The sequence below is a fragment of the Sordaria macrospora genome, chromosome 2 (genome assembly GCF_033870435.1).
Source record: "Sordaria macrospora chromosome 2, complete sequence".
Lineage (NCBI taxonomy): Eukaryota > Fungi > Ascomycota > Sordariomycetes > Sordariales > Sordariaceae > Sordaria > Sordaria macrospora.
The window spans coordinates 881,507-893,763 of record NC_089372.1 but is presented as its reverse complement, the minus strand read 5'-3'; the positions used below and the strand labels follow the sequence as shown (position 1 = coordinate 893,763).

The 12,257-nt window shown below is 51.2% G+C and overlaps 3 protein-coding genes across 3 annotated transcripts; 2 read left to right on the top strand and 1 right to left on the bottom strand.

Annotated features, from left to right (window-relative positions):
* The first annotated feature begins 1,475 nt into the window (after positions 1 to 1,475).
* SMAC4_05602 (uncharacterized protein) lies at positions 1,476 to 3,427 on the top strand. The gene is made up of 3 exons (XM_003349271.2): positions 1,476 to 1,771; positions 1,894 to 2,411; positions 2,484 to 3,427. Exons 1-3 carry the CDS (start codon positions 1,750 to 1,752, stop codon positions 2,898 to 2,900), a joined length of 957 nt encoding a protein of 318 aa, XP_003349319.1. The 5' UTR covers positions 1,476 to 1,749; the 3' UTR covers positions 2,901 to 3,427.
* A 3,941-nt stretch (positions 3,428 to 7,368) lies between these two features.
* On the top strand, positions 7,369 to 9,099 carry SMAC4_05600 (uncharacterized protein; the record flags this gene model as incomplete). The annotated part of the gene is made up of 3 exons (XM_003349269.2): positions 7,369 to 7,903; positions 7,987 to 8,636; positions 8,700 to 9,099. 3 exons carry the CDS (start codon positions 7,369 to 7,371, stop codon positions 8,760 to 8,762), a joined length of 1,248 nt encoding a protein of 415 aa, XP_003349317.2. The 3' UTR covers positions 8,763 to 9,099.
* A 1,031-nt stretch (positions 9,100 to 10,130) lies between these two features.
* SMAC4_05599 (uncharacterized protein) lies at positions 10,131 to 11,744 on the bottom strand. The gene is made up of 2 exons (XM_066090321.1): positions 11,354 to 11,744; positions 10,131 to 11,036 (listed from the first exon to the last, which is right to left on the bottom strand). The coding sequence occupies exons 1-2, from the start codon at positions 11,501 to 11,503 to the stop codon at positions 10,476 to 10,478; spliced, it is 711 nt and encodes a 236-aa protein (XP_065946003.1). The 5' UTR covers positions 11,504 to 11,744; the 3' UTR covers positions 10,131 to 10,475.
* Between the last annotated feature and the right edge of the window lie 513 nt (positions 11,745 to 12,257).

Here is a 12,257-nt window from a genome sequence, read left to right as displayed (position 1 = left end):
GTAAATGCAAGTTTTTTAGAAGTTCTTGTAGAATATAAGCACGTGCAAGAGTCAATTGATATTTGTCATGGGGCTGGCGCCTAGGGGTGTTTGCCTGGCTTGAACTCTATGAAAGCCAGGCCTGCCCTCTGACTGGGTGCACTCCTGGGGTATGCCGCACGAACCACATTTTCGACCTTGGCGTTTCTAGCACCTTCGATATACGCACCTCTCTTGTGTATTTAGCTGTAAGCTCCATGCCATACTGGCACAGACTTCCCTTTTCCTCTTTGTCGAATATTATCACTTTCACCAAGGCCTACCTGTGTGTATACCTCGTAGAACCCTTACAATATTGTTTGCTGCAATGGCCTAACTGGCTTATAATAATAGCACCAGTATAGAGATGCTACAGTAAATTATGCACTTGTAGTAGAGCGGAGCGGAAGTGGTAGGAAGTACAACAGCAGTACTAAAGAAAGCAGCGTAGTAGCAAAGACAATAGAAGGATATTGTAAAAGAGGTCTTAGAGAGAACTCTGCTTCCAAGACAGAAGAGCACAGTGGACTCTGCACTATGAAAAAAACAATTATAGTGAACTCTGGACTATAGGAGTAGACTGTATTGTATTGCTTGGATTGTACTTACTTGCTTAAGGAGTAACTAACTAAAGAAGAGAAGATATCTTTATATACACGAACATTAAGTATCTAGAAGCTTCCAGAATGTAGAAGCTTCTATAAGTTAATAAAAGTGCTTGTAGAAGCACTATGTGACAATATAGATCTCGCAACTTTTATACATTATGAGATTAGATAAGAAAGGCGGTAGAGACTGGCAGAATCTGGGCTCCTCTCATGTGAGGATGCACTCTAGAGCCCAGCTCTTAATCTCTCCCTCTTTTCTTCTTTAGCTTTAGTTATTTATTCATTTGTACCCAACTACGCGATACGAAACTACGTGAGCTGGTGCCTCGTAACACACTAGACTATAAAAGAAACAAACTGAATCTATAAGCTTCTGATGTAATCCATAATGGCAAATTAGTCTAGAAGGAATGCTGAACAAGTTAGAAAATGTTCAAATATAGTGGCAAAATCTTTATATTCTAGCATATTCTATAGAGGCTGAGTGAACTGATTCTATAGAAGGAATAATTCAATCAGCCTTCTATACTACAAGATAGTATAAAGCAGTTACAAAGCATAGTATTAGCTAATTGTGTAGAATTTTATACTTTGTAAATCTTATATAAAAAAATCTGTGCCGTTACCACCGTAACCAACCCGCTAAATTACATATGACAGGTTGCATCAGCACCTCTGTAAACTTTAATTTCTGACAGTTCCCTTTAGAGCCCGGATTAGTTGCATTTACTAGGGTATCCACTGTAATTCATGCTCAACTTGAGCCCCACCGTTTGTCCCTCCCCAACTGTGGGGCAACCTTAAGTACACTCCACTTCATCCGTCTCTTGCCTGCCCCTGCCGCCCTGCCTTGTCCATGCAGCGCTATCAATTGCTATCAATCGAGGCAGTCCAGTGCTGTCCCGCGATCACCAGGGCCGCTTGTCGTTCACATCGATTTCCACTTCAGTTCCATTTTCGAGACATCTAGTTCTACTTTGATCCGAGTCTCATATTTTCCGTCCCTACTGACGCGTTCCTGTCGCTTCCTGCAACCGACTGCCCGAGCACCGGAGTCAAAGTATCTGTGGACTATGGAATCATAGCCTCTGTATTCCCGTCGCAGTCCAGTCCAGTCGCCATCATGTCGGTTATCCTTTGCACAGGTATGGCTTGTCTTGTCCCGGTCTACCTTGCCGATGCAGTAATGCCCCAACCCCTTGATCCAGTCTTTCCCTCTGTCAAATAGGAACAGCTGCTGACTCTTCATTCACTTTGCTCTTTACAGCTGGTTACGACCACACCATCAGGTTCTGGGAGGCGCTCTCAGGAATCTGTTCGCGCACCATCCAACACCCCGAGTCTCAAGTGAACCGTCTTTGTATATCCCCTGACAAGCGATACCTCGCCGCCGCCGGCCACCGCGATGTCAAACTATTCGATATTCGTTCCACAAACCCCCAGGCCCTCATGACCTTCCAGGGCCACACCGGCAATGTGACCGGTGTGGCCTTCCATTGCGAGGGCAAGTGGATGGTTACAAGCTCGGAGGACGGCACAGTCAAGATCTGGGAAACCCGCACCGGAACTATCCAGCGCAGCTACAACCACGGCTCCCCGGCGAACGACGTTGTCATCCACCCTAATCAGGGAGAGATCATTAGCTGCGACCGCGCCGGAAGCATCAGACTGTGGGATCTGGCCGAGAACACTTGCTCGCACCAGCTAATCCCCGAGGAGGATGTTTCAGTGACAAGTGTCACTGTTGCCAGTGACGGTACACTCCTTTGTGCGGCCAACACTGCTGTAGGTTTTCCCTGCACGGAGAAACCTCCTGTTGTATCTCCCCGAGACTGACACCCCCTTTCTTTCTCCTAGGGCAACGTATTTGTCTGGCAACTCATCCAGGCGTATGACCGCACCCAGCTGATCCCCCTCACCCACTTTTCCGCACACAAGGAAAGCATCACACGCATCCTACTATCGCCCGATGTCAAGAAGCTCGCAACATGCAGCGCCGACCATACGGCCAGGATATGGGAAGTCAAGGAGATGGAACCTGCCACGGCCGATTCGGAACCGCAGCCGTTCCCCCTCGAGGCCACTCTTAAAGAGCATCAGCGTTGGGTATGGGATTGTGCCTTCAGCGCCGATAGTGCCTACCTGGTAACTGCCTGCAGCGATCATTACGCGCGGCTGTGGGAGTTACACACGCAGCTTGTCATCAGGCAGTATAACGGCCATCATCGTGGTATCGTATGCGTCGCTCTGAACGATTACTCCGAAGCTCGCTAGTGGGAACTTTTGGATGAAGCTGAGGAGACGACGACAATTTACGACACCGCTGTAGTGTAGGGCGACTGCGGAGGGCTTTGAAGATCTGCGTCTTTACAGGTATGATGTACTGTTTATGCAAGGGCGACGAAGCTGCAAGGTGCAGTGTCATGCTAGGGGGATCATTATATGTTTTTTTTCTTTTTCGGGGTATTCTTTTTGAAAGCGAATGGCGGGTTGTTTAGTAGAATCGGCTTATGGCAATGGCGTTTCATGGGTATGCAAGTAATGTTTGGTAGAAGTCCAATATCACAAATCGGCATGAATTCTCAAAAATTCCGGCCAGGTCGCTTTCATAAACACCTACTGGTAGTAGCATAAGTGTTGCTATTTACAAAAGTACAATTCCGTCGGATATAAGGACAACTCAAGATGAAAGCTCGGCCGAAGTCGCGGACAGTGAGGATCGATTAGGAACACACGGGTTATGATTGGTCTGAAATGGCGAGATGTGGTCCACTGCAACGTCCCCGGCTTGGCGGATCCAAGTTGACATCGGTCAAGGGTATTGCCAGGGGTTTACCTGCGATCCGGGACTTTTGGGGACCTGGGAATCCCAGAAGACAGCGACAGCGCTGCCCCGGTGTTAGTCATTCTGACGGCAGTGGGATGGATACAACTTCGACTTCAAGACATCAAGTTGTTGTTTGAGTCACTCTAGCTTGAGATTTCCCAACTGACAGGACAACTCATACTTGGGCTTAAGGAGAAATAAGAAGACTTGCATTTGTTTAGAATATAATGCGGAATTTCATTGGCCGAGGAGGCAACTAGCGTACCTGTAGTGTACCGCATCCCCGGATTTACCGCTTGGGTGGCGGGCGGCACTCGCAATGACTCCGTAATTCGGACCAAGGTGAAGACGGGATGGTGTAACCAACAACTTTTTCCTTCGGGATTCCGATTGTCTTTCTCTTTTCTTCCGCTGCCTTTTCCAAACAACCAAGTCCTCCTCCTCCTGTACAGTCTGTCAGCCCAGATCGTACATCATGAGGTCAATTGATCTCGCCAGTCGCTCAGGCGTTGCCCTCAAGGTATGCCTTTTCTACTTCCCCAATCTGATTGCACTACAAAATAAAGAGCCGTTTGGTGACTAACCAGCGCTAACACCTTGTCCTTTCTCGTAGCGGGCAATCCAAGCCAAGCAGCTCCCGCGCGTCGCATGCGCTTCCGTCCGCTCATTTTCTTCCACCTCCTCCAACAACAGCAACGGCGTTCTCCCTCCCAGATATGAGACCCTCTACAACAAGTACTCCGAGGTCCGCCGCGTGCTGGGTTCGCAGCGCCTGACCCTGGCCGAGAAGATCCTCTACTCCCACCTCGACAATGTCGAAGAGTCGCTCCTCTCCAACACCAACAGCGGCCGTGATGTCCGCGGCAAGGCCAACCTCAAGCTCAAGCCCGACCGTGTGAACATGCAAGATGCCTCGGCCCAGATGGCTCTCCTGCAGTTCATGACTTGTAATCTCCCCTCGCCTGTTATCCCTGCCAGTATTCACTGCGACCACTTGATTGTTGGATCCAAGGGTGCCGATGAGGACTTGAAGGCCGGTATTGCCACCAACAACGAGGTTTTCGACTTCCTCGAGTCGGCTGGCAAGAAGTATGGTATCGACTTCTGGCCTCCCGGTGCTGGTATTATTCACCAGACCGTTCTCGAGAACTACGCCGTCCCCGGTCTCATGATGCTCGGAACCGACAGCCACTCTCCCAACGCTGGTGGTTTGACTACCATCACTATCGGTGTCGGCGGTGCTGATGCTGTTGAGGCTCTCGTTGGTGCACCTTGGGAGCTCAAGGCCCCCAAGATCCTCGGTGTTCGCCTGACTGGCAAGCTCAACGATTGGGTCAGCGCCAAGGATGTCATTCTTTACCTTACCGGCAAGCTTACCGTCCGTGGTGGTACTGGCTACATTGTCGAGTACTTTGGCCCTGGTGTTGAGACACTCAGCCTGCCTGGTATGGCCACGGCCTGCAACATGGGGTAAGTTCCCCGAAGCTTTTATTCTGTCGTACAGAAATGCATTGACTGACATTTCTTTCTACAGTGCCGAGATTGGCGCCACCACCTCCATCTTCCCCTTCACCGAGGCTTCCAGCCGCTACCTCAAGGCCACCAACCGCGAGCAGGCCGACAAGGACGCCAAGAACTTTGAGAACTTTAGCAGGGGCTCCGGCCAGGATTCTTTCTTCAAGTTCAAGGCCGACGAGGGCGCCCAGTACGACGAGTTGATCGAGATCGACCTTTCCAAACTCGAGCCCCATATCAACGGTCCCTTCACTCCCGATCTTTCTATCCCTCTTTCCGAGTTCAAGAAGACTGTTCAGGAGCAGAAGTGGCCCGAGAAGCTTTCTGCTGGTCTCATTGGTAGCTGCACTAACAGCTCCTACGAGGATATGACCCGTTGCGAGAGCATTGTCAAGGCCGCCGAGCAGGCTGGTATCAAGCCCGCTGCCGACTTCTACATCACCCCCGGTTCCGAGGGCATTCGTGCCACCCTTGAAAGAGACAACACCCTTCAGACCTTCGAGGAGGCTGGTGGTATCGTCCTCTCTAACGCCTGCGGTCCCTGCATTGGCCAGTGGAAGCGTCAGGATGACATCCCCAAGGGCACTCCCAACGCGATTCTCACTTCCTACAACAGAAACTTCCGCGGTCGCAACGACGGCAACCTCGAGACCATGAACTTCCTCGCCTCGCCCGAGATCGTCACCGCCATGGCCTACGCTGGTTCCACCACCTTCAACCCCATCACCGACAGCCTGACCACCCCCGATGGCAAGGAATTCAAGTTCCCTGCGCCCAAGGGTCTCGAGGGTCCCGAAACCCCCTTTGAAGCCGGCCGCGAGGTCTTCCAAGTCCAGTCCGGAAACCCCAACCCGAACGTGGACGTTGCCATTTCGCCCTCCTCTGAGCGTCTCGCCCTCCTTGAGCCCTTCGAGCCCTTCCCCGACTCGGATCTGTCCGGCCTCCGCGTGCTCGTCAAGGTCACCGGCAAATGCACCACCGATACCATCTCCGCCGCCGGTCCCTGGCTCAAGTACAAGGGCCATCTGCCCAACATCTCGGAAAACACGCTCAACACGGCCGTCAACGCCGCCACCGGTGAGGTCAACGTCGCCTACGACCTCGACGGCTCCAAGCACACCATCCCCGAGCTGGCCAAGCACTGGAAGCAGCGCGGCCAGCCGTGGCTCGTGGTCGCCGAGCACAACTACGGCGAGGGCTCCGCGCGCGAGCACGCCGCTCTTCAGCCCCGTTATCTCGGTGCCCGCATCATCGTCACCAAGTCGTTTGCCAGAATCCACGAGACCAACCTCAAGAAGCAGGGTGTTGTCCCTCTCACGTTCGCCAACGAGAACGATTACGATCTGATTGACGCCGGCGATGAGGTGGCTACTGTCGGTCTGTACGAGATGCTCAAGAACGGTGGCCAGGGCGAGGTTTCCCTGAGGGTTACTAAGAAGGATACCGGCAAGGTGGTGGAGATCCCGACTAAGCATGCTGTTTCCAAGGATCAGGCTGGTTTCATTTTGGCCGGTAGCGCGCTGAACTTGTTGGCTAAGGGTAACTAAGTTGCCTTTTGGGTGACGACCGAGACTGACGGTCTTGGAGATGAGGAAAAAGAGAAGGAAGAGAAAGTGAAAAGAAGTTAAAGAGGAGGATGATATCCCGAAGCGAGTTTGAAGCGAGTTGTTAAAGAGTTGAGAGTTTTTGACAAGCGTTTCATGCACATACACAGAGAGAGACACATGGTACAGGAAAAAGAAGGTACAGGTTTTACCAAAAAGGAACGGACCGGACGGACAGAAAATGTACATGGACGGATAGATGACGGATTGTATATACCAAATTGTATTTAGTGTTTATATACATGGCAAAAACACATGGAAACGAAACTCGAGGCCAGTATGATTGTCTGTGAACTTCTGAGGAAAGCAGGAAGGAACGATGCTCGCTACCTCTAGGGGCAATTGATTCTACCCATCCCATATTTTCAAAAAGGCAGACTCTCATGACGCAGGTTCCAATCATCGACACACATCAACTAACTGACCGACTCGTATTTGGATTCTCCGTGGTAATGATTGATTCAGTTCCCAGTGAACTTGCGTATGCGGTGCTAACACTTGGTCCAGAAAATTGTTGATGCAAACTAGGCATGCAAGCTGAGCGGGTGTGGAAATACCGAGATGGCAAGTGCTCTCCTTCGCGACTTCCTTCCGCGGACGCTGGGCAATTTTGAGATATCTGTGCGCACAAAACGTTTTCCAACTTTAAGGAATCCGGTATTCATAAAATCACCACTCCTTGCATTTCATGTTTTTTGTGTTTTCGGATGTCTGGGTGGTGTTGCCGGCCTCATACTTTCTGCAATTTCCGTCCGCGGGTCAGCACACATCCGAGACCCTCAACACCATGTCAACCATGCTGCGCTCCAAAACCACTCCAAACATAATTACCATGGGGCCACCGCCCCAAAAGTGCCGACCAAAAGAGCCTTTGCCCAATGGCACGAAGCGGCAGCAGCGCACTTCTCCCAGGCTGGCCAACAGAGTTATGAACAACGATGCTTCATCAACGCGCCCTTCTGCTCCTCAGCCAAAGCCAGCCCAGTCCTTCAAGGAGCGTCTCTTTGCTCGCCCGAAGAAAAAGAAGGAGCCGACTCCCGAGCCTGCAAAGATCGAGCTTCATTCCCGGCCGCAAACCACCATTGCCCCCTTCTTCAAGAAGATCCAAGCGGCCTTTGGAGAAGAAACCCAGCCTTCGAAACAGCAGCGAAGACAAAAACAACAACAGCAACAAGAGGAACAAGACGCTGCCCATGTTCCTACCCTTCCTCTCAAACGCCAGCCTACCTCTACTGTTCAAGCCCGCAAGAGAAAACGAGACTCTCCTGCTGCTAAAGTCCAAGAGGAAACCCTCTCCGCCGAAACAGAAGAGATGCTCAACGAACTCAAAGGTACATACGTTCCCAGCCACTCCTAACCTCATCAGCAACCCAAAAACAAAATGACTAACAGGAACCCACCTCCCACCAAACAGCCCACTACCTAACAGCCGCTACAAACCTGCACACACACGCCCTCACCTCCCTCGACCAAGCACATACCCTCCTCATCCAAAAGTTCGACGACGACATCGTCGCCTCCGACGAGGAGTTCCTCCAACACGCCGAGAAGCGTGCCCGTAAGCTCTCGCTGCCGCTATCCAATTTCGCTATCCGCTCCGACCAGCGCGGAAGCGATGGCGTGATGAAAATCGAGAAGCATGCAGTTGGAGACTTGGTGAAGGGGGTTGAGAAGAAGCTGGCGGAAGCGGAGAGGGAGATGGAGGGGCTGTGGAGGGAGTGGGTGGAGAGTGAAGAGGGGTTTGAGAGGGTTTGGGAGGAGGTTTGGGGAGAGGTTGAGGGGATGGGGATGGAGAAGGGGAAGAAAGGGAAGAACGTAGAGGGAGGTGATAAGGGAAAGGGGAAGGTAGCTGGGAGAGAGTTTGAGGGTGTTATGACAGGGGAGAATGGGGAGGGTGAAGATCTGCTTGGGCCAAATGGAAACGAAGCGAAGTCTGAGAAGCTCGATGAACAGGATGTGTTGGCCAAGTATGAGAAGGCTATTCAGGAGGAGATCGAGAAGGCGGAGGAAGAAGTGACGGAGTTGACGAACTTGACTTATCAGATGATGAAGGATCTTGAGAAGGTAAGTTGCGAGTGGTCACTCCAAACATTTAAGTTGTGATAGATGCTAACATGCTTGGTTTAGGACTACCGGAAGGCAATCATCCCGGACTTGCACCTGTTCTACACCTCGATCGAGGATGTGTGATGGGAATACTCACTTAAAAAAAGTTCGTGATGGGACAGTTTTAGGGCCATGGTGTTAATGCTTTGATCAATCTGAAGTTGCGTGCGACACAATCTGGGGACCAGGCCATGGGGGAAAAGTTAATTCATCTCGTCTGCTTGACGGATATGATACCTAGTAATTAACAACTATGTCTATACGCGCAATCTAATGTCAGTGGTTTCGAAGCAAATTAGATCAATACTCTTCGCAAAATCCTTCAGAAGCAGGACTTTCAGATGTTGTAGGAAGTCATCCAGCATCTGAAAGGGGTGTTCCCCTCAGATCCCATCGGACTCAAGAAGAACCTTTGAATCTTGGCCTGATCAACAGTCAGCGACAGTTCTAGAACGTACCTAACTCTCTTGTCCAAAATCGTGTACAGTGCCATTAACAGACGTCATGATCCAACTCACTCACCAGGGATTGAGCCAGAATGACAATCCTCCTCCTCTGTAGAATCTCAAATCCAGTCTCAAAGTGACATACTGAAGCTGTGCTATCTGACAAAGGCGCCAAGCGTGCAAAGTCAGTGAATCACAATAATCATACCAATGAAGCGTCATTACCAACCATCAATCAATCAACATTGCCATTTCCCGTTTCCCATTCGGGCTGGTAGACTCTAGACGGTGTTTCTACCAAGCCCGGACAAGTACATCTTGCCCCCATCGGAGTCGGCACTTCGCAAACCCCGTCCGTGCCTAGCCGACAACCTAAAGTCATCCCACAAAATTCCCGTCCCGGCGGGACTTGACGTTCGGAAAGTTTAAGTAAGGTTGACGTTAGCGTTGTCTGGTAGACCGGTAGTGTACTTTGGGGCCTGGTCTGGTCTGGTCCTCTTGGTGCTTCTGGGGTAAGCATGTGACTTGATCATGTGAGCAGCAAGCATGTGATCCCGTACCCCGGGGATAATGTGGAGAGTGGAGACGGCGGAAAGGTGGGAGGCTTGGAGAGGGCCTGGGGGACAGGAGGTTGATGTCATGCATCCTGTTGCTCCCGGCATTTGCAGTTGCTTGTAATTTTCGCGATTTGGAGTTTTGGGTTTCTGTGTCGGTCGCAATCGGTCGGCCCGGGGTGAACGGAATCTAGACCTCATTTGGATTAGCTTTGACGGAAACAGCGGAATGGATGGGTGGTGTTGGTGAGGATGAGGCGATCCGCAAGTCACAATATCGTGCTCGTGAGAATACCAAAATCAGTGAGTACCACGACAGAGTATGGACGACATGACATCAAGGTGATGTTAATGAGTGGGAAATGAACCTGACTGTGCACAATGGGAGATGCTGAAGAATTTCGATACCAGTTCACAAACACGGGGACAGAGTAACTGGTTGTTAATCTGATGAATTTCGAGGCTCAAGCCTTTCTCAATTTCTCATAATCGAGTCAGCGAGCCCACGAGTGATTCACCCGTAGGTACCGGTAGGTAATAACTATTCATAAAACAATACTGTTGAGGTCTTCCTCATGTCGTAACGATGAAAAAAGACAGACAATGAAAGAGTAGTATCCAAAACACCTGCTCCAAAACCCAACAAGAAAATCCCAATCTTGTACATAGAGGTACTCATATGCGACAAAACCCATGACCCATGATAAGGAATGAAATCCAATACCGCTCGCTTATCCAGTGTGATCACATAAAAAACTCAATGAAATCGTCCCTTGTCAAAAGAGAGAGAGAGAGCATTAAGCTTTGGAGGGACCACCTTTGGCAGGACCAAACACATCCTCCACCATACCCTGCCACAAGCTCTTGATCATGCCCTGGCCACCAGCCGCCTCGTCCTGCGCCTGAGCCTCGTCACGGGCAATGTCGCGGACGAAGCCCAAGCTGACCCAATCGGCACCAGTCCAGTTGTCCATATCGACAACCTCCTGGCTGAGCGAGGCGGGGAGCACCTGGCCGGGGTGGTTGGCGACGACGGCGACGGTGGGCTTGCTGGCCATCAGGTCGGCATCACCGTCGGAGGGAATCTCGCCGCGCTGCTCGGGTTTTAGCTCATCGAAGAGCGGCATGCGCTGGACGGTAGGAGGAGGAGGGGTCTTGTTGTCTGGGAGCAGGGGGACGCGGATGGTGTCGAAGTAGGTGGGCTGGAAAGGAGAAGAAGAAGGTGGGGCAGTGGCGTGGAGGTTGGGGAGAACGATGGCGTCGATGCCGTTGTTGGAGAAGGAGTGGCCGATGGAGGCGTTGGTAGGGGCCGAGGTGCGGAAACCCTGCATCAGAGGAACCTTACGGGGGGTGCGGGCCTGGTGGGATTTGTTAGTATCATTGTTATTCATATCTGTGTCTTTTTGGTAGTGGTGTGTGGACGGGAGTGAACGGGAAGTTGGTGAGAGCATTTCCCAAATTGGGTGCTTATGCTGCAAGGACGGGAAGATGATAGGGGGAGAGTGATCCGAATGTTTGATAGGTGCCGTCCATGGTGAGGGGAGACGGCAATTGGAGATTATGCACGTCTCGGTGTTTTGTCCAGAGATGTGGCAGTGTTATGTAATGGAGGAGGGGCAGAGCTGGGAGAGAAGCAATGAATTGAGGGGAGAAACAAAGGGGGAAGGGAACTCACATCGAGAGTCTCAGCGCCGGACTCCTCACCCAGCTTTCTTTTCCTGCTGGCGTTGCTGGTGGCATTGAGGATATGGCTAGGCTTGGCAACAGCAGGAGATGTGCTCAAGGACCTGGTGAATTTTGTGATGGGAACGGCAATTCTCGACATGATGATTGTTGTTGATGTGGTTATTTGATGTGTTGGGTGTGTGGTTTTGATGTGTAGGTATAATGAGAATTTCCTGATTCGGATAGCTGTGCTGAGTGCTGCACTGAATGGCTAGTTGATGTCAAAGAGGTTTGAGGTTTGAAAGTGTGAGAAAGATATAGGTGACAGAGACAGAAAATGAGGTTTGAGGAAAGAGATGGCTGGTATTTGAATCCAGAGTAGTACAAGGGGAGCTGACGAGATGTTGAGGATGTTGGGGACCGAAGCTGGGGGAGAAGCGGTCGATATAAAAGTCGAGGCCGGGAACGGACCTCCGGACCCTCGCTCGAGAGATCTGGGCGGCCCAAGGCCAATCTGAGGACTTGCAAGGGGGGTACAAGAAACCCCAAGAAAGGAGGGGACAGGGGGAGCTTGGAGCCATTCAACTCGATCTGCATGGAGTGCCGTGGAGAGTTCACAGATTGACTCGTGCGCTGTTGCTGTTGGAGACGACTGCCGTTCGACAACAAACCGGCACATCCCTCTTGCATCCCCATACAACTCCAATGCCACTCTCTTGCAATTGGGTGTCGCTTGTGGTGATAGACTGTCCCAAGCCCCAAAGTCCCCAGAGTCTGGAGTACGGACCCCTCTTTTTGGTGTTGGTGATGGTCGGAGGCCTGGGGACATGGTTCTGATAGTGTTTGATTGGCACCATCTCCAGCTTGGAGACGTTGGAAGTTGCCAAGGTTACATTGTTTATGATGGCAATGAT

Excerpts from the sequence above, each read along its gene's own strand:
- SMAC4_05602 (XM_003349271.2), top strand. The coding sequence starts at position 1,750 with ATGTCGGTTATCCTTTGCACAG. Across the intron at positions 1,772-1,893 it reads GTCGGTTATCCTTTGCACAG|CTGGTTACGACCACACCATC; the intron begins GTATGGCTTGTC and ends TGCTCTTTACAG. Across the intron at positions 2,412-2,483 it reads TTTGTGCGGCCAACACTGCT|GGCAACGTATTTGTCTGGCA; the intron begins GTAGGTTTTCCC and ends TCTTTCTCCTAG.
- SMAC4_05599 (XM_066090321.1), bottom strand. The coding sequence starts at position 11,503 with ATGTCGAGAATTGCCGTTCCCATCACAAAATTCACCAGGTCCTTGAGC. Across the intron at positions 11,037-11,353 it reads CCGGCGCTGAGACTCTCGAT|GCCCGCACCCCCCGTAAGGT; the intron begins GTGAGTTCCCTT and ends AAATCCCACCAG.